Here is a 21,699-nt window from a genome sequence, read left to right on the forward strand (position 1 = left end):
GACTACCTCTTCAGGAGGACCTTCTGTTGCAGCAGCAGGGGACGGTCCTCCACCCGAACCTGTCCAGCCTCCACCTCCATGCGTGGAGATTGAGCGGCGACAGTTGATGCCATTTGACTTGCCTCCTGAAGTCTGTGATGTCATTCTGGCAGCCAGGCGTCCCTCCACAAAGACTGTATACGCCTGCCGGTGGAACAAATTTGTGGCATGGTCCACAGCAAAGGCTGTGGATCCCCTTTCTGCCCCTCTTTCTGATGTTCTCCTCTTTCTTTGGCCCAGCAGGGCTCTGCTCTGGGCACCTTGAAGGGTTATCTTGCTGCAATGTCTGCTTTCTTAAGGCTTCCTGATCAGCCTTCTCTTTTCAAGTCCCCTGTTGTCTCTCGTTTTCTTAAGGGCATTACTCATATGTTTCCTCCTGTTCCATTCGTAATGCCTCTGTGGGACTTGAACCTTGTTCTCACTTTTCTGATGTGCGCTCCCTTTGAGCCCCTTCACAACTGTCCAATTCGTCTACTGACTCTAAAAACTGCCTTCCTGGTGGCTATCACCTCCGCTAGGCGGGTGAGTGAGCTCCAGGCTCTGTCAGGTAAGCCTCCCTTCCTTTCGGTTCATCCGGATAAGGTTGTCCTCCGGACACGTTCTTCTTTTCTTCCTAAAGTCGTGACTCCCTTTCACATTGGGCAATCTGTCACGCTGCCCACCTTATTTCCGCCTCCGCATCCTCCAAAAGATGAAGAGAGGCTCCACCGTCTGGACCCAAAACGTACGCTGTCCTTTTATTTGGACCGCACAAAACAGTTCCGGGTGGACGACCAACTTTTTGTTGGATATGTAGGTGTAGGGTAAAGCTGTGCACAAGCGGACCATCTCGCGATGGGTCGTGTTGTGTATTAAACTCTGCTATTCCTTGGCGAAAAAGGTCCCTCCTGTTGGGCTGAGAGCCCATTCCACCCGGGCCACAGCGGCGACAACTGCCCTGCGACGGGGAGTCCCCTTGCAGGACATCTGTCAGGCGGCGACGTGGGTTTCACTGCACACGTTTGCCAAGCACTATTGCCTGGACAGCCAAGTCCGGAGAGGTGGCCACTTTGGCCGTTCTGTTCTCCAGGACTTTCTGGTGTGATCTTGGTTCGCAGGCCCACCTCCGGGTTTGGTATTGCTGGGGTATCTATTCTAAAGGTGAGGAATCTAACTAACGTGTTTCTTTCAGATGAACAAGTTACTTACCTTCGGTAACGATGTATCTGTAAGAAACATTAGTTAGTTAGATTCCTCACCGACCCACCCAGCCTCCCCGTTCTGCGAACCGACATCTAGGGTTAAGGTTCTCCCTTTCAGGGCCCTAGATTTTTTGGCACTAGTGTCGGTCTCTTGCATGGCTCAGCGTCCCTGGTGCGGAAAGCTATGTATAAAAACTGACGTCAGCGCGCGAGGGCGGCGTCCAAGCACTCCGACGTCATTCCGGCGTATGACGCCGACGACGGACGCCGAGCCGCAGACGACGCCTACCGACGCGCAAGGGGTATTGCTACAAAAATATTTCCGGATCCAGCCTGGCGCCTGGGGATATTCTAAGGCAGAGGTGTCAAACTCAAATTCATCGGGGGCCGCATCAGCAGTTTGGTCACCCTCAAAGGGCCGGTTGTATCTGTAGGAGTATGTGTCCACTCTTTATTATCATAAATTATTGTCACTGCATTCAATTATTACTGTTTTTTGTAATAATATCCAAAGTTTACCGCTCAGACTTTTAAGCAGAATAATAAGCAGACCCCCCCCTAATAAGCAGACTCCCCCTCCCCCCCACATACATCATATGTACTTACAGTACAGGAGAGAAGGGTTCAGGCAGCCGTTGGATCTGTCACATCACAGGATGGCATGCGCTCAATATAAAAACAAGTGGAGGTTTCCTCAATGCATGTAAAGTGGAGGTTTCCTGTGTAGAACGCTAGAAGGCAGACGTTCTCTGGCTTGGAGGCTGCCGCGCAATGCGCTGAAGAGGCGGCCGCGCATGCGCTGAAAACTGTCCATAGGTAGACTTAACCAAAAAAGAGGCAGTACAAATGTTTGCAAAGGCCTCACAGTAAGTTGTTGCGAAAAAACTCTGTTAAATAGTGGCTCATGCGACTTCTTCAAGCTACACCAAGATACGTTTGCTAACTGAGTTTACAATAGCAATCAGAAAAGCAATCAGTTTAAAAAATAAATGGAGTGAAGGCAACCCGAACACTAACCCTCAGGGTGAGGAACAGGACAGCACCCCTCTATTTCCTGAAACAAGGGGACACGGGGGTGGAGGGAGAGCTTACCTGCGTTATCCAAGCTCCGGGCCGGGGGTCACATAAGTTCCTCCTCCTCGGGATCCTGCGTGCGGGGCAATCACAGCTCGCAATCCAGGAAATGAAAAGGGAAAGCTCAGCCGAGCCAGCACCTGGGGCGCGGGAAGGCGCTGCGCGGGCGGACGGGGCAGTCAGCTCATCTGATCTAGTTCAGTGGCAGCCCGGGGAAATCTCAGCGCAGCCTTCCCTGGCAGCGCCGCTGGAGGAGTCCGCTTGTCCGCCCGCGGCCAGCGCCAAGAAGCTAAACAACAATCCACACAAACAGTGACACACTGTGGCTGCCTGGGCTGCAGAAGCCGAGACCAGCGACCAGGAGCCTGCGGAGCAAAGGGGCAGAGTCAGCGCCGGCTGGGGCCCTGCAGGGCAGAGGGACGCGTGCTGCACTCGCTGCTCCCAGGGCTGCTGCACCTTCCTGCCCGCCTCCTGCCCCTCCTCCTTTCACTCCTCTCTCCGGTGCGTGGTGCGCTCCCAGCTCCGCACGAAGGACAGCGACAGCAGGTCCCCCTCGGAGCTGCAGTTACATTCTCCCCAGTAACATGGCGGCCGGCCTGAGGAGCGGGAGAGGGAGGGAGATGGGCTGCCACGTAGCGGGAAGGAGGGAGGGAGGGGGGTCAAAGGGAAAGTGCTCGCGTCACTCCACCCACTCCTCTCCCACTGAGCAGCACCGGCTGAAATGATCGCATCTCTCGCACACTTCAGGGAGGGCTGTAGTATATTACAATAATTACAAGTTTGGCTGGCGGCCGGCGGCGGCTACACGGGCCACATGACGAGGTGTGGCGGGCCGGATTCGGCCCGCGGGCCTTGTGTTTGACACCGCTGTTCTAAGGTGAGGAATCTAACTAACTAATGTTTCTTACAGACACATCTTTACCGAAGGTAAGTAACTTGTTCTTTGACCACCTTCATGAGCTTACAGTTCAAGTTACTAACGTGGAACATAAATGGTTTACTGGATAAAATCAAGAGCAGGGCAGTCCTCCGATTTGTCATGCGTCTGGCCCAAGCAGTTCTCCTACAAGATGCCCACTTAATGAGCTCCGGCTACCCCATACTCACCGACATGGTTACACTAGGCTGCTACGCGCTGGGGTACGCACGAGAGAAGTCACGATCTTGCTCCGTTATACATGCCTATTACTCATTACTAAATCCCATTTTGACCCACGTGGCTTATACATTCTCCTTGAAGGCCTTGTGGAGGGGCGACCATGGATGGTGGGAAACATATATATTCCCCTGGCCCTTATTAACACTACTCTTCAAGATCTGTCTACTATACTGTTGCATACCCAACCGGGAAACTGGACAGGGTGAGTGAAATACTGAAGTCTTCATGATGTTATTTCCTTAAGGGGGTAGGTGAGGTGGTGGGCATGCTTATATTAGGAGGTGACTTCAGCGCCATTATGGACAAATCTAAAGACACTACCTCAACAGCCGCCTCAACCCACACTAGCTCTCAGTGTTTTGGGAAATTCTTTGAGCTAAATAGATGCAAGACACAAGTTGCACCCCGTAGACTCTAGATTCACACACTGCTCGGCTTCTCACAAATCTCACTCTAGGCTGGGCTACTTCTTAACGCCGACAAATTCACTATCATTAGTACAGCATATTCACATCCTTCCGTGGGGGACTATCAGATCACGCCCCTGTGGAGTTACTCCTGGGAACAATGCCCTGCACAGAGGTAGTGTTTGGACACTTGAGGCTTGGTGGCTTAGGGATGACCCATTAGTTGATCTCCTCAGGGAAGTAATCACAGATTACTTTGATTCAAACCAGCATCAGATTACTTCCCTGGCATCCCCATGGGAAGCATTAAAGACGGTAGGCAGGGGGGCGGGAATATACAGCAGTTTATGGGGGCAAACGCTTAAAAGAACAGGAGCTTACATTCCTGAAATCTCAAATTCTTTCTCTAGAACAATCTGTCGATATCCCCTCTGTTCCCAAGCACTGCCTGTGACTAGAAGACTTCTGTGAAACTCTAAAATGGAAGCTACTCTGCTTGCACAGCAGAATCTCTTTCCCAATTTCGCCTACATGAGTATGGTATCAAAGCTGGTAAATTACTCTATTGGCTTTCTCAGAGTCAAAATGGTCCTTGTATCAACCCAAATATACTTACTGCTTACAGCAGACACCCACACAACTCTAGCGAGAAAGCAGAGACATTTGCAGTGTACTTCCGCAACCTATAGTAATAAAATAAAAAATAAAAACTCCACGGCTCAAACAAATTTATCCATTAGCGGTGGGCTATCCCATCTGTTCCCTCTTTCTCAACGCAGTGCACTTGAGGAACACTTCACCCGAGAGGAGTTGCAGTCGGCCGTCACGACCCCCCCCGTCAATCGGCTCTAGCCCACCTGGAGAAGCTACAAGATCATCTCTGTTATTGGTTGATTACCAAAAGGCATTCGACATGGTACATTGGCCCTTCGTATTCTAGTTTGTCACTCAAATTAATTTTTGTTTTAAATGTCTTACATTGATCAGGGCTCTCTCTATGACTCTCAAAGTGTGAGAGGCTGTGTCAATGGTACACGTTCCTCACCATTTCCCATCCAAAGACATACGCTGCAGAGATGCCCCTTGTCGCCCCTCCTATTCACTCGCCCTAGTTATCGAGCCTCTTTCCTGCCGGTTAGAGAGGACACCCAGGTCCAAGGTTTAACCTCGTCCTCGAACCACAAGGACAGGGTTGCTCGAAATGCTCCTCTGTATGCAATCTCCCCAGAAGACATTATCACACATCATTTAGACATTTATGGAGATGCAGCCAGGCTCCAAGTCAGTTGGTAAATAACACAATACATTCACCTGACTAGCGTACAGCATGTCGATCTTGCATGCCCCATCTTCCATAACCTATCTGGGATGTAGTGTATTCTGCGAAAGTAAGAACATTGTATCAAGCACAGGTTGGAGGGAATGGCTAAGACATGTGGGGCCATCCTAGCCTCCTGCCTGTCGTTGTCTTTTAGTGCCCCTAAATCTACAGACCAGTCAGCTCTGAGTTTAATCGGGGTGTCTGTCGTTGAGTAGGAGGGATTTTTTTTTTTTTTACTTTGAGAGTTGGTTGATCTGTTGGCGTCTGAGGGGGCCCACTGTAAGTTTTATTTCTGAGCTGTTAAATTCATGGATATCTGTAAGCATTTTCTGATATGAATGTAGGGTGTAGCAAACATATAGGTATTTAAAGAATTTCGAGTTGTGCAAGTTATACTCTGCTAGACCACATCCTCTCGCTCATTGGTAAGAGTTTACTCACCAACATTATCTGACTCACCCCTAGCGAAGGATTCTCTGAAGGATGATCTCATCACTTTCAAGGACATACTCATGAGACTGGCAGCAAAGCTGAATATTGACATTCCTACACACTTCATCAGTTGTATGCGAGACTCTCCATCACAGACCAGCTTCCAGCCGTCTTCTACCTCTGGTTCCAGGTGTGATGGAGGCTGCATTGTGAATCTTTCTGCCTCCAGCATCTCAATGGGCTGCTCCATCAAGTATACGTAAAAAATACAAGGCTTCCGACAAAGGCTGACTTTTTTTGAGATCTGACCCTCTTCCAGATTTCATAATTGTAGCTGCGCGAGAAAAACGCATACTGCGGTTTCATCTTCGACAGCGCCTCCAGATAAGGACAGCAAACACATTGACTCTGTAGTTAAAATGTGCAGCACCTCTACATCCTTTATGAAGGTTGCCAGCACCTCAGCATTACTAGGGAGGTACCACTTATCACTCTAGGACTCTCTGTCCAGATTTACAGATAAGTGGCCAAAAGAGGACAGCAAGACTTTCAGGAGATTCTTCAAGCGGGCAGCCTGGTTGCAAACCAGGTCATCAGTGCTGCTGCATATGTTTCTGACCTTGTAGCTCACGGATATTCTCACGGCATTTGTACAAGATGCTCCTCCTGGCTCCGCCTTACAGGCCTGAAACTTAAAACCCAGTAAAGGATATTATATCTACCTTTCACAGGAAATTCTCTTTTCGGAATACAAGCTGATGATGAGAAGGGGAAAGTAAAATCAGAACTAGATACTCTCAAGGCGATGGGCCCCGGGAAGCCTAAATAATTCCTTTGCAAGTTCCGTCCCTATGATCAGCGATCATACTAACAGAAGGATCCAGCCCCTCACTGGGTACTGCAGAAACAAAGTCCGATCACACTTCCAACCCGATAACCAGCATTTGGAATAGGAGCCCCTCGTCCATCAGCATCCTCTTCCAAGATACCTGCAAAACAATGAGCGTTTGCTACCCCCTCTCCATTTCTTGCTCCAGTGGGGGAAGTATTGCCAAATATCTTAACGAGTGGCACAAAATAACAAGCGACAAGTGAGTCTTGAATATTTTTCAAAATGGTTACTCACCAGGATTCAAGTCCCCTTCTCCTGCTATCCCACTGAGGATGACATCCTGTAATCAACAAGTCTTATTGCAAAATGAGGTAGACACGCTGTTCCAAAAAGAATCCAAGGAGGAAGTTCATTCTCTCAAAAGAGACTGGTAATTTACCTAACCTATTTTCTGGTCCAGAAAAAAGGCCCCAATCGAGAGTACAGGCCAGTCCTAGACTTTAGGCTTCTGAACCAGTTCGCCCGTAAGGAGAAATTCAGGATGCTTGCCCTTCAACAGATCTACCCCCAGCTCCATTAGGGTGACTGGATGTGTGCCATCGATCTCCAGGATGCCTTCTGCCACATTCCAATAACAAGGAAACATCAGACGTTTTTGCGCTTCAAAGTGGTATACAAGCACTACCAGTACAAAGTTTTGCCCTTTAGGTTCCAGTCAGCACCTCTCATATTATCAGAATGCATGGCAGTAGTCTCTGCATACCTGCGGAGAAAGACATTTTTTTTCACCCACACTTAGACGACTGGCTGATCAAAAGCTCCTCCTCATTGCTAAAACAAACATTTTCAGATCTTCTTAGAGACCGTACAGAATCTAGGCCTACAAGTCAAATTCAAAAAGCCCATACAAGCGCCGACTCAAAAAATACACCACCTCGGAGTGACTCTAGATATAAAAGACGCAGGAGCGTATCCTCCTGAAGAGAGATTATCCTCAATCAATATGAAATGTTGCACTCTCTTCCACACTCCTCGTCCATTGGCCAGTAAAGTGATGTCTATGCTGGGGTCGATAGCCTCTTGCATCTTCACTGTTACCAATTACAGGTTGCACATGGTGCCTCTACAGCAAGCCCTGGAAGATCAGTGGTCCTGTCACAAGATGCCAGACAGTTACTCAGGTGGTGGGTGCTGAGTCAACACCTTATGGTAGGGGTCCCCTTTCACCAGGAACTTCCCACATAGACCCTTATTACAAATGCTTCTCTCCAGGTTGGGGAGCTCACATGGGCTTTTTATGAACTGAAGGCTTGTGGTCGGACAAAAAACAGGTGTATCATATCAACATTTTTTTCCAATGTCTCAAGTTATTTAATAAACTTGATTGCTGAAATTTAGCTACAAGTAGAATCAACCTTGTAAGTTCAATCATAAAGGAAGGAGGAGATGAGATAAGATGACAGTAGGCTCCTTTTACTTACTATAATGTTAACAGAAGTATGGTTTATTGTTCTGTGTTGCAAAATATGAGCCAGCTGCAAGCTTACCCCTACCTCACATCATAGAACACCATATTCAAGAAAGGTATACAAGTTAAGTGTTTTGTTGGCTCAGTTAGATCCGTTGCTGGAGAGATGCTAAAAGAATGAGTTCCCACTTAAGGTCTGTTGGCATGAAATGTGTGTGGGAGATCCTTTATATGGGCAAAATAATATAAACAATAACAGCTGTGCTGTTATTCTGATAGTTAATATATAGGTGGGAATTAGACCCATTATGCATGTCTGATGGAACGTGTTTGGGCTATGTCCAACCTTTGACCAATTGCAGATCTACTTTTCAGCATTCTTTTTAAACTTTACTATCATTCTTCCTTGTATTGTTTGAAAAACAGACTATAATACATGATTGAATTACATAAAATGCAAATACTTTTTTGTATGCTGAGTTTGAGGTAGGTTATCATCTGCAGTAAAGAGGTTCTCGGACAGGTTTTGTTTCGTCTTGACATTTTTACCTGTGCAAGCATAACTCAAGTGAGAGACACCTGCCATTTTTTCTGAAAAAAGTCAGTTTCCTCTTTGGGCTTACAAATCTGCCAGTTGTGACCCCTGTAATTTGTTGGTCATAAGATATGCTGCCCAACATGGAGCCTAACCCCTTGAGGGCTTGGAATCTCAGAAATGTGTCTATACATATACAAATCGTTCGAAGTTATGTCCAATCTTCTTGTGCTTTATTCTCATTGTGTCAGATTCTTGTTCTTCAAGTTCATTACAACTCTAGTCAACGCGTGTCGTCGCTGGTCAGATTTCCCATAGACTTTCTAAGGGTTTTTCCACTTGCAGCATTCAGATTTTCATGGATTGAAAGCCATTATCTATATTAGCTGTCACAAGTCAGATCTGGAGTTAAAATCACCACCAGTAAGGTTAACAGAGAGCGGAGAGTACTCCGAATTTGTCCACATCAAGCATGAGTGCATGTCCCGACGTTCTACAGTAGCGTCATATTTGTTAGGGTTGGATCTTTTTTGCATACACATATTAAACCGAATACGTACAGAGGTATTGTGTAATTCTCCTCAGTTCTAGGAAAGGTCCAATTGATATGGGCAATGTTTTTCATCACAAAACCCTAATCAGTTAATCTAATTCTCACTAAGTTATAACTTGCGTATTTAACAGCATAGTTGTCTTAGTTTTTTACATGCCGAGCAATAGCTCTTGTTCTCTAGGCGCTTTGCTTTCTTCACTCAGCTCAGTGTATTTAATGCCTGTAGAGTCGCTGTGTTAACATGGAGCAAAGCCTGTATAGTTTTCAATATATTAAAACACACCAAAGCCATTCCTCGTATGTCATAACTTTTACTGTTTGAAATGTATTGCGAGATGCTTCACATAGACCTATATTTCTATTGTTTATAGATTCATAGAAGATATCTGTGGTATAAAACTAGTGTTATAAATATATAACATTTCCTTTATAATCAATAACTCACACTTATTTTGTAACTCTGTTGGGTAAAATGGATGACTACAATATTCGAAGAGCAAAGTGGTTTTACAGCAACAGCATCCTGTATAACCCTGTGCTCTTCAAAACATTATAGCTATCCTTTCATTTACTAAGACTTATTGCACCAGAAACACATCTTTATAGTAATATATTTGATGGATTCGTCATTGTCCAAAAAAGCATGTACGTTTATAGATAGCTTTAAATACTTCTCATCATTACTCTAGGAACAAACTGATGCAACTGCCAACTGAAAACAATCACAGACAAAGGCTTTCCTAATTTAGTGTCCATGCTGCCAGTTTACAGCAAAGAAAATGTATAAATAAGCAGCATTGAACAACCATAAAATAAAAGATTTTGTCACTGTAGCTTAATTTTGTTATTGTTGTATGCAAGGTGAAAAGCCCCTACTTCCTAAGTTGCTTTCAGTTGTTGGTGATTTGTGATGTTCCTGCAGGGCGGCAGTGATGAAATATTGAAGCGCTAGATGCCTGATTTACTTTCACTTTGTGTGCTTCAGTGTCGAGAGTTCAGAAGAGCCAGTGTATGAAAGCCTGGAGGAGTTCCACGTGTTTGTTCTTGCTCACGTACTGAAGAGGCCTATTGTGGTGGTGGCTGACACGATGCTAAGGGACTCTGGGGGAGAGGGTAAGTTGTTCAACTACATTCTTAATCTGTTCTTATATACTGCTTGCTTTATTTCGTCTATGTTCCTCTAAATAAATTTACTTTTTATGGAATTTATGAAAATATCAACTATGAGCTGCGACATTATGGAAACCTTCCATGCGATCACCTATACACCACGCACACATGGGTACTCTCCTGCCTACCTTCTTCCCAGCTGTTATTTGCAAGCGGTTAAAAGAAGCACACGAAACCAAGTTCTTGCAAACATGCTCCCATTTAGAAGACCCTGTGTTATTGAGTCCCTCTTGATGTGAGAGCTACAACCCCTTAAGTGTGTGCATTTGTCAGGAAGTATGCACAAAGCAGTTTCTTTTGCACATCCCCATATTTGGATTGTGTTCTTTTTTTCACTCTCCCCTTTTGAACAGACCACTTTTTATTTGCATTTGTTTATTTCTTTGGCTAATCTGTTCTCCTCTGCTGCGCATGCGCTTTTAACAGGATTCAAGTAGTGCATTGTTTGAAGGAAGCATTTTCAACGATAAACTCATTTAGGTTTGATTCTCATGTTCAGTGTATCATCATCAAGTGGAATATTGTATTATCTGGTCTGGCGTTCATCTGAGATCATTGAGAAACCATCTTCTTTCCATCTATATCCAAGAAGATGGCACTACAAAAGGAGATGACGGGACTTTATCTTAGAATAAATACCATTATACTTGTTAGTACCTCTTGGAAGGGAAAGTACCAAGTCACAAGGCTTGTTGACCTGAAATACCACACCACCTGTTCACGTCTGTGCGAGTCCAAACAGTAATACATCTTGGGCCTTCTGCCTGAGAACTCCACTGGACAGGGATGGACATTCTGAGATGTGGGCAGTTGGCTAAATCCCTTACTTTTGATGTGGGGCCTGTCTTTTTACATACTCCCATTGCGAATAAATCGATAAGGGGTGTCCTCTAACTTTGTACATTGTACTAAGAATTCTGAAAATACACCTTTCTACATTAAAATTGAGAAAATAATACTTGAAAATTGTTTAAAACATGGTTTGCTAAATCATATCGGAACTTCCATTGGCAGCAAAATTTGCTTTTTGGGTATTTTCCCACGTCTTACTTGAAAAAAGTACCAGATGACGAAAATAGACAAAAGGAATATAAGAGTGCAGGTGTTAATTCACAACGGAAGGGAGTCATATGTAGAAGATTTTTACACAAACAAATCTTCCATTGAGATTAAGGTGATCAAATATGGTACCCCAAATCTTCTCATTAGTATTTTCTCTGTTAGGAGGTTTGATGCAACTCTTTTTGTCACAGTCCTCCTGTGCAGTTATTTAACACAACAGCAAGAGAAAAAGTAGAGAACCCCTTGCAATCATTTCCAGACCCAATTTACCTCCTTTTGATCATATTCCAGCATTTACTTCAGACAGGACTTTAACCCTTCTCTGCAGTAGTTTTCAGGTTCCATCTCTATTTTCATCTAATGGTCAGGTACCAAGACCAGTATTTTTATTGTATTTCTGACCAATGTAAACACTACTTGTGATATCCTAGTTTTGTCCACACTAAGTTCTCCAATGATTGCTACAAACTCCATGCTGAATTTAGGAGGATGACCTACATTTAACTCAGCGAGGACCACAGTGAAACAGATAGTAATATAATCAATACTTTACAATTTCTAGATGATCTGTCATCAAGATCTGTAGAAAACTGAACTACTGTGTGGTAGCCTTAATTCTGTATAGGCTACTGATTATAGACATCCCGTGTTCAACCTTGAATTTTTTTTGTAACTTACAATTACTCCAGTATTGGAACTTTCATAGATTTCCATAGCTAGTATCATTCCCCGTCGTCGGAATGGGAGTCTCGGTAAATAAAAAATAACATAGCAGTAGGTACAAAACAGAAGAAAAGACCTAGGCCTCATCTCATTTTGTAGCATATCCACCTCTTTTTGTAAAAGAGACCAAAATAATGCAACAACCAATCAGATTAGACTCACCCCACAGAACCTTCCTGAGAGAACCTCAGAGCCTCAGATTTTCTACCGCACGTTGTGCCAAGGGAGTCTCCTTTGAGCTCTGCTCACTTCAACTCTATTCTACTGTTTTTTCAGCAGTTTTTTCTTCAGAATAGTTTGATATTTCTTTTAGAATGTCTGACAAAGAGAAAAAAGCTCTTTTTAAGGAGTATTCCACCTGTGGCAAGAAAAGGTTGTATGTGGAGGACAGGCATAAAGGGTACATCTACTGCCTGTATCCGGACCACTAGGCACCGCACTGCAAGATCTGCTGCACCTTTTCCACAAAGATTCTCCGGGACCGTGAGGGTCGCCTTCTCACCTGGCTCCACAAGTTGAAGTCGAGAAAGGAAACACTGTCAAGTGACAGCGAAGATTCGTCATCTGCCACTTCGTCCAGAAGGTCAGTTTAGAGGGGTAGGGCTTCCCCTTCACCATCTACAGACCGTCACGCAAAGGCCTCAAAAACGACCCCCCCGTGAGTCTGAGAGCCGTAGTCCTAGCGAATCTCCTCACCATGGTGCAAAGGAGAGGGAAGGACTACCTTCAGCAGGAGCAGTGGCAAAGTCTGATAAACCTTTTAAAAAGCCTTCTTCTCTGTCTCTGTCATCTGAGAAGTCTGACAAGAATAGTCAATCGTCGACGACGCTGCAAAAGACTCTGTCGACGAAGGTTTCAAAGGTGCAGGTTAAAACAGTGCCACCGTCGACGGGCTCGTCGACGGTGCCTTCAAGTCTCCATCCATCGACGCTGGTGTCGACGGGCTCGTCGACAACGATGACAATTCCTTCAACGTCGACGAAGGTGTCGACGACGATAGCGACGACAGCGGGAGTGTCGACGGTCTCGTCGACGACCGTGTCGACGACCATCTCATCATCGACGATCTGCTCGTCGTCAGTGGGTCTTCCGACTCCGTCTCCACTGTCGACGATACCACCACCGACGACGTCTTCGTCGACGGAGAAAATCACCATTTCTTTGACGAGAATAACGCCGGACATGACTTCTCCAAGAAGGGTTACCTCTCTGCCTCCCGCACTGTTGCTGGAGGAGGAAGAAAATTCTGAGGGAGAGGATGATTCTTTTGGCTATGCCAATAGCCCCTCACAGCTTCTAGTCAAGTGCCAGGACACTGATTCTGAAGGTGAATACCTTCATAGGCACTCAAATCATCACCCTTTTCAACGTCAGGAAGACACTAGACAGGAGATGATTTCTGTACCTTCTTCCCTCTTGACTGATCTTCAAGGCATGTTGCTGGACTATAGGAGGAGATTCTCCCAGTCACCTCCTCCTTCACTTCCTTTGACGCAGGCTGTATCTGCTCCGCCAGCTTCTTCTGTGGCTTTGCCAAGACCATTGTCCCAGATGGTGTCACAGCATCAATTAACCAGACCAGTCATACCTCCGGTGGTTCCAGAGGTGCAGATTGATTCCTCGGACGAGGATCAGGGCGATATCACCAGGCCGGACCAGGGTACTGAGTGGGATGATTATGTGATACCGGACCCAGCTTCTCCAACACCGGATACAGCTGATTCTCCCCCGGCAGTCATTGGGGGGGGTTTCACAATTTGATGGAAAGAGCTTCATGAAGATTTAAACTTCCCATGCCTTCAGTTCAAACTGAATGTTTTCTTTATGATTTCAAAGAACCTTATAGGAAGACAGTCCGTTCCATTCCTATTGTCAGCCACGTCTGGGATGAAGGTATTAAGGCAATGAAGAATCCGGCTACTGTCATTCCAGTCTTGCCGCGTCTGGAGAAAAAATACAAGGTCCCTGAAGACAGTCCAGCATCCTTAACAGGTCAACCGAAGCCGGATTCTGTGATATCCCAGGCGGCTCAGAAAAAATCACGTAATCCTTCTGCGCCTCTTACTACTCCTCCTGATAAGGAAGGCGCAGGCACCTAGATAATGCCAGGAAAAGATATTCCTCGATGGCAAGTCTTTTGATTAGAACGTCGAATGCGTTGGCAATACTTGGCAGATATGATCGTCAGATGTGGTTTGACCCCTCACCTAGACCAGCTGCCTCAGGAGTGCAAGGTGGAAGCAAAGAAAATCTTGCAGGAGGGAGAGGTCACATTAGCTTAGATTATCGACTGCGCAATGGACATTGCCACAACGGCTTTCCGTTCGCTTGCAGGCGCAGCTGTTCTTCGTCACCAAGGCTGGCTGAGGGCGACATGGTTCCGGCTGGAAGCCCAGAACAAAATCCTGGACCTTCCGTTTGATGGGGAGGCATTATTTGGTAAACATATTGATGATGCCCTCCAAAACATCAAAAAGGATACGGAGACAGCAAGGTCCTTAGGAACCCTACAATATCGGAAGGTTCCTTTCCGTGGAGCCAGAGGAAGGAGTACTACGACCTACAGGGGTTCATACCACCAGCAAAGATATCCTTCTTATAATTCAACGCCTCAATCTTATTGTCCATCTTACTATCAAAGACAAGGCCTGACCTCTTCTTTCTCTAGGTCTAACTCTAGAGGGAAACAGAATCGTCAGGGGCGTGACACCTCTAAGCGACATTAGTGGCGTACTGGCTCTTCCTGCTGTACCCCCCTCCACGACAACATCTGTTGGTATCTCAATACCTCCACAACTGGCGACGGATAACATCAGACTGTTGGTTACTCAACATCATTCAATGTGGCCATACGCTGGAGTTTGTACATCTTCCACCTTCCAAGCCCCCTGACGCCATGCCTTCGAAACCTCTGCGTCTTCTGCGGCTCGAAGTTCATCAGATGCTCCTCAAAGGGGCTGTAGAGCCGGTCCCCTTTTCTCAGAAGGGAGAGGGTTTCTACTCCAGATTTTTTCTGATCAAGGAGACGCTGGAGAAGTGGCGCCCCATTTTAGATCTCAGGGAGCTGAACACCGATCTCATAAGAAAATCCTTTTGGATGGTGTCTCTCCAGGACATTTTACGTCTACTCAACCCTGGGGATTTTATGGCCACTCTCGATCTCGAGGATGTGTATTTTCACATACCCATTCATCCAGCCCACAGGAGGTTTTTACGGTTTACAATAGGCAAGAGCCACTTTCAGTTCAAGGTTCTACCTTTTGGACTTCGGTCTGCTCAGAGGATCTTTACCAAATTGCTGGCGCCGGTGGCAGCCTTCCTCAGGAAGCAGCATTTTCAGATCTTTCCCTAGGGAAGAGGTGTGGCGCTGCGACCAGGGTGACTGACTCAGGAATCTAGGGATCACGGTTCGATCCCCGGCGCTGGCGGCAGATTAGCCCAGCACCATGTGACTCTGGGCAATAGCTTTCTTAATCTTCCCGACGGCCCCCAGCGCCTAGAGACCCTTACGGGTGATTGTTCGCACTTTATAAATGTGAATTATTATTATTATTATTACCTGGACGATTGGTTGCTGAAGGCCCCGTCCAGACAGGCAGTGGAATAACAGTCGATGCATGTACGCGTCTGTTCAGCAATCTGGGCCTGATTCTCAACAGGGAGAAGTCATCTCTCTGTCCGTCCAAGGAAGCGCGATTCGTAGGAGCCATTCTGGACACGTCTCTCAACAAGGCTTCTCCATCCCTCGAAAGGCAAGAGAAACTGATGTCCATGGCTCAACTGTTGAGAAGAAGAAAGTATCTTTCAGTTCACCATTACAAATCCCTGCTAGGAAGAATTTCCTCTTGCATTTCTTTAATACCTCATTGCAGGTTGCGGATGCGTTCACTTCAGGAGCAGCTCGACCTGCAATGGCGACAAGTGGACGACTCCTTCGAAGATAAGGTGCTGATCACTCCGGCTATGAAAAAGGCCACCTTGTGGTGGACGAAGGAACAGAATATATCCAAAGGTCTATCTTTCGTAATCGATCCAGCTCCTCAGGTTGTGACTGCAGATGCCTCGCTGGAAGGCTGGGGCGCGGTGCTACAGGACTTACATGTAAGCAGACATTGGTTGCCACAGCACCGCTTTCTACATATCAATCTCCTGGAACTCAGGGCGATTCGTCTGGCTCTACGGGGTTTTCTTCCACGGCTGCAGGAATCGGCGGATCTCGTCCGCACGGACAACACCACAGCCATGCACTACATAAACAAGGAAGGGGGTACCAGATCTCTTCCGTTGTCACAGGAAGCCCAGAAGATTTGGAAGTGGGTTATCCTTCACAGGATATCACTGAAGGCGGTACATCTTCCAGGGGTACTAAACGAAAAGGCGGACATGCTCAGCAGGCTGTCGTCAGTCAGCCACGAATGGGAACTGAACCAGACTGTCTTGCAGGAAATTTTTCACTGGTGGGGCAGACCTTCAATAGACCTCTTTGCCACCCCGGAGAACAAAAAATGCCAGTTTTACGCCAGCAAGCGACACCATCACGGATCGCTGGGGAATGCGCTTTCGATAGCCTGGTCAGGCGCATTTGTATATGCTTTTCCCCCCATTCTGTTGATACCCAGAGTACTCAGGAAGATCAAAACGGAGCCGTGCAGAATGGTCTGAATAGCTCCAGCTTGGCCGAGGCAGTTCTGGTTCACGGAACTTCATCTCCTCTCCCTGGTCCCTCCACGGCTGCTACGGACGGTTCCAGACCTTCTCACGATGTCCCAGGGCCAGATCTGGCATCCGGACCCTCACTCCTTACACCTGTCAGCATGGCTCCTGAGCAGCAAGAGTTTCTTGGGCTAGATCTCTCGGAGGAGATTAAGGAGTTGCTCTCTCAGGCCAGAGCTCCTTCTACTAACAAGACATACCGTTTAAAATGGAGGAGATTCTGCATCTGGTGTCAGCAGGAGGGTTTTGACCCATTTTCATCTCAACCTCACCAAGTTCTTCCATATTTCATGTCTTTGGCTAAAGCGGGCTGCCTCATTCAGCCATAAAAGTTCATTTGGCGGCAGTTTCTCGCTATAGACGCACTGCATCTGGACCTTCTCTTTGGTCAGCCAGGATTGTCAAGCAGTTCCTCAGAGGCCTCTTTAGAGTCTTTCCTCCAGTGAGGCCTCCGCCTCCTATGTGGCATTTGAATTTGGTTCTCACCCAGCTAATGGAGCACCCCTTTGAGCTGATTCATCGAGCAGATTTGAAATTCCTTTCTTGGAAGGTGGCGCTTCTCCTAGCTCTCACTTCTGCAAGAAGAATGGGTGAGTTACAGCCTCTGGCGATCCAGGAACCCTTCCTACACTTCAAGAAAAATACAGGGATCCTAAGGACTAACCCAAGGTTCATATCTAAGGTGCCTTCGGACTTTCATTTAAATGAGCCGGTGATTCTTAAGGCTTTCTTTCCTCAGCCCTCTACGCAGGCAGGAAGAGCACTACACTCTCTGGATGTGCAGAGATGTTTGAAGTCCTACCTGGACCATACTAAAGAATTCCGAAAATCTTCTCAACTGTTTGTTTGGTTTAGCGCTCCCCGCAAGGGCTTGCCCCTGTCCAAGCAGGGGATTGCTCGGTGGGTGGCCAGTGCTATAAGTTTTTGTCATTCAGCAGCGGGCAAACGCCTGGAGGGTAGAGTCTGAGCATATTCTGCAAGGTCCATGGCTTCGTCTACGGCCCTCTTTCCTGGGATCCAGATCAAAAATATCTGCAGGGCTGCAACTTGGAGCAGCTCGCAAACCTTCACAAGACATTACTGCCTGGAGGCCTCGACACAGGAAGACACGGCTGTAGGCCAGGCAGTCCTGAGGAGCCTCTTCCATTGAGTGGTGAGCTTTCCTTTCTTCCCTCCTTCCTTTCTTTCTTTTTATTGGCACATTTTGGTTTTGGATTAATGTGTATTTACTTTTATTCTTAAATGTTATTGCACTGTTTTTAATGTTCTTTTAAGTGATGCATTTTAAAAAAAAAAAGAGAGAGAAGAGTGAGACACAACGAGGAGAGAGCAAAATGTGCTTCTGACTGCTAGCTACTCTGATACAAGCTATGGGAATCTATGAAAGTTCCAATACTGGAGTAAGAAAACAAGTTACTTACCTGTAACTTTGGTTCTCCAGTATTGGTAACTTTCATAGATTCCCATACGCCCACCCTCCTCCCCTGTGAAAGCTCAGCCTTCAGCATGTTTTGTTATACTGTTAAACAATGGCTACGAAAATCTGAGGTTCTCTCAGGAAGGTTTTGTGGGGGTGAGGCTAATCTGGTTGTTGCATTATTTTGGTCTCTTTTACAAAAAGAGGTGGATATGCTACAAAATGAGATGAAGCCTAGGCCTTTTCTTCTCTTTTGTGCCTACTGCTATGTTATTTTTTTAGGTCTCGCCAGAGCCAGCGCTTATAGCGCTGCTCTGGCGAGAGTTTTAGTAAGCGGGTTTAGGATGTGCTAACCTAGTGGCTTTTTTCAGGCCTCCAGCTTGCGTTCGCGATGTTGTGCAACCTCACAGCTGCTATCCTGGTTTCTAGCATTCCTCGCATGGCCGGCTTTCCTCCCCCTCTCTCACCCACTCCTCCCCCTCCCTTACCTTACATGGAAGAGTTTCGTGAGATGCTAAGGAGGGAACAGACAACAGGCGCCACTGGGCTCGAAGCCAGACCGAGCCATCCGGCTTGATTGATGGCTTGGCATTTGCAAGTGTTACAAGTACACAAACCACGGGCGCCAGGAGAGAACAAGCCATACCAGGCATCCTCCTCAATTTAAGTTGCAACTGTGCTGCAATTCCGTTTCGATTTTAACACAAAACCTTTTATGCAGGAAAAGCTTCACATTTTTAGGTCTCGCTGATTATATCAAAAGTAAAGAAATAGATGTTTTTTTCTATTTCTTTACTTTTGGTATAATCGTGGCACACACGCTTTACTTTTAATATAATTAAAGCACGGGTGCCTCGATTATACCAAAAGTAAAGAAATAGAAAAAACATCTATTTCTTTACTTTTGATATAATCGCGGCACCCGCGCTTTACTTTTAACATTAAAAGTAAAGCGTTGTTGCCGCGATGCTTGTTTATAATCTTTGTATTTTGCAAAGACTATATCCTGTCCTTCAAAAGACTCGGCGCTCCTTATTTACTTTAGCACCAGTTTGCATTCAAGATCAAACAATGAAGACTTCCCCTACTTTCATGATAATGAACTGCAGAGAGCTCACTAATACTCTAATGCCTCTGTCAGGGATTTGATGCTTCCTCACACCCTGTGTAAAACATTGGCTGTATATCAGACCTGTGTTCCTCGAGTCTACTCCTCCCCGAAGGGCTGGCCTTCAGTGGGTCGGATTTCACTCATGTCTACAAAGATATGCACGTTGGGCACACAGTTTAATCTAACACAAATCTAACATACTGAATGTGACCCAGAGAGACAACAACATTTACCTCTATTAAGAGAGCCCAGAGCAACACGTGAATGGCTACAATAAAATGACTAATTCACATTTCAGAAAGTGTGTGTAAAATCCTTGATGTTCTATCTTACTTGAAGGGTGATACCTCAAGGTACCTTGCATTCAGTTCAATTCAGAGCAGCAGCATCATTGTCCTTACTGCCAGCACTTCCGCTGAGATGAATGGTTTAAATGATGAACCACCAGGCTGCTGTGAGGCCATTAACAAATAGTTCTGTACAATGTGAAACCCCTACAATAGTACCACAGCCTCAAGCCTTCCAATGAGCCTTCCCAGTCATCCTTCATTGGATAGGTGGGAGAAAGACCCAGGTGTGCCAGTCGCCCATACTAAAGATCTCAGATGTATGTCGAGCCCTTTGTTAAATAAACATACACATGTGACACCAGAGCAGCAGGGCTAAGCTGTAGTTGATGTAAAAAGAGAATCCTCACAGCAGCAACACCCATTGAATGCACACGTGGCCAGCTTTCCAGGGCGAGGTTTCCTGTATAATGTAGATCTCAAGGACGCGCTCTGCTAACTATGGAGCAGCAGGCAAAACTAACAAGCATTGGCATAGCCAATAGGTCTCGCTTTTGGGGCCTTATAAGTATTTAGTTATGCAGCACAATATCCTTGGTGCAACAACATCAACTGTTGCATGGCTAAACACTTATAAGGTCTCAAAGGCGAGATCTATTGGCTATGCCAATGCTTGTATTTACGAGACTCCCATTCCGACAACGGGGGAATGATACTAGCTATGGGAATCTATGAAAGTTACCAATACTGGAGAACCAAAGTTACAGGTAAGTAACTTGTTTTCTTAGGGTGACCACCTCTCACCCAGTCAGTATGGCCACAGTTTTCAGTCCTGGCTCTTTGTGTAATAAACAAATGCATCTTGAAATGCCTTGTTTTGCTTCCATTGAACTAACTAGTTTAACTTACCTTAAAACAATGATTTCTAGATAAAACGTTCTGAACTGGCTACATCGTCCATAAGGTCCTGGAATGAAGTTGTCCCCCCTACTTATCACGAAGCCTGTCTTTCTTATGTGCACTTTTACACCTGACTTAGCTACGCTCTAACAATTTACATTATGCATATAAAGAGGAATAATATGGCATCTTTGTATAATCTCCCCCTCCCCCCGCCGAACACATAGTACATTGGTTCATAACCTTTTTACTTCTGTGGACACTCTACCCAGCCATTACTTGAAGCTGGGGACCCTCACCTGAGGAGTTTTGATTATATGAACTGCAAAACAATACACAAAAATACAGATATGAGCATTCTTCAATAATATACACAAATATTTAAAAAATGTATTTAATTAACAAACTAATGTAAACACTACTTGTGATATCCTAGTTTTGTCCACACTAAGTTCTCCAATGATTGCTACAAACTCCATGCTGAATTTAGGAGGATGACCTACATTTAACTCAGCGAGGACCACAGTGAAACAGATAGTAATATAATCAATACTTTACAATTTCTAGATGATCTGTCATCAAGATCTGTAGAAAACTGAACTACTGTGTGGTAGCCTTAATTCTGTATAGGCTACTGATTATAGACATCCCGTGTTCAACCTTGAATTTTTTTTGTAACTTACAATTACTCCAGTATTGGAACTTTCATAGATTTCCATAGCTAGTATCATTCCCCGTCGTCGGAATGGGAGTCTCGGTAAATAAAAAATAACATAGCAGTAGGTACAAAACAGAAGAAAAGACCTAGGCCTCATCTCATTTTGTAGCATATCCACCTCTTTTTGTAAAAGAGACCAAAATAATGCAACAACCAATCAGATTAGACTCACCCCACAGAACCTTCCTGAGAGAACCTCAGAGCCTCAGATTTTCTACCGCACGTTGTGCCAAGGGAGTCTCCTTTGAGCTCTGCTCACTTCAACTCTATTCTACTGTTTTTTCAGCAGTTTTTTCTTCAGAATAGTTTGATATTTCTTTTGGAATGTCTGACAAAGAGAAAAAAGCTCTTTTTAAGGAGTATTCCACCTGTGGCAAGAAAAGGTTGTATGTGGAGGACAGGCATAAAGGGTACATCTACTGCCTGTATCCGGACCACTAGGCACCGCACTGCAAGATCTGCTGCACCTTTTCCACAAAGATTCTCCGGGACCGTGAGGGTCGCCTTCTCACCTGGCTCCACAAGTTGAAGTCGAGAAAGGAAACACTGTCAAGTGACAGCGAAGATTCGTCATCTGCCACTTCGTCCAGAAGGTCA

General features: G+C 45.7%; 1 protein-coding gene across 2 annotated transcripts in view; it reads left to right on the top strand.

Annotated features, from left to right (window-relative positions):
- The window catches only part of OTUD7B (OTU deubiquitinase 7B), a 383,776-nt gene that overhangs the window by 259,138 nt on the left and 102,939 nt on the right, over positions 1-21,699 (top strand). For both annotated transcript variants that reach the window (XM_085639066.1, XM_085639065.1), the window contains one exon: positions 9,987-10,114. In XM_085639066.1, coding sequence (XP_085495192.1) covers positions 9,987-10,114 — 128 coding nt within the window. The remainder of the gene's footprint in view (positions 1-9,986; positions 10,115-21,699) is intronic.

The sequence above is a fragment of the Triturus cristatus genome, chromosome 12 (genome assembly GCF_964204655.1).
Source record: "Triturus cristatus chromosome 12, aTriCri1.1, whole genome shotgun sequence".
NCBI lineage: Eukaryota > Metazoa > Chordata > Amphibia > Caudata > Salamandridae > Triturus > Triturus cristatus.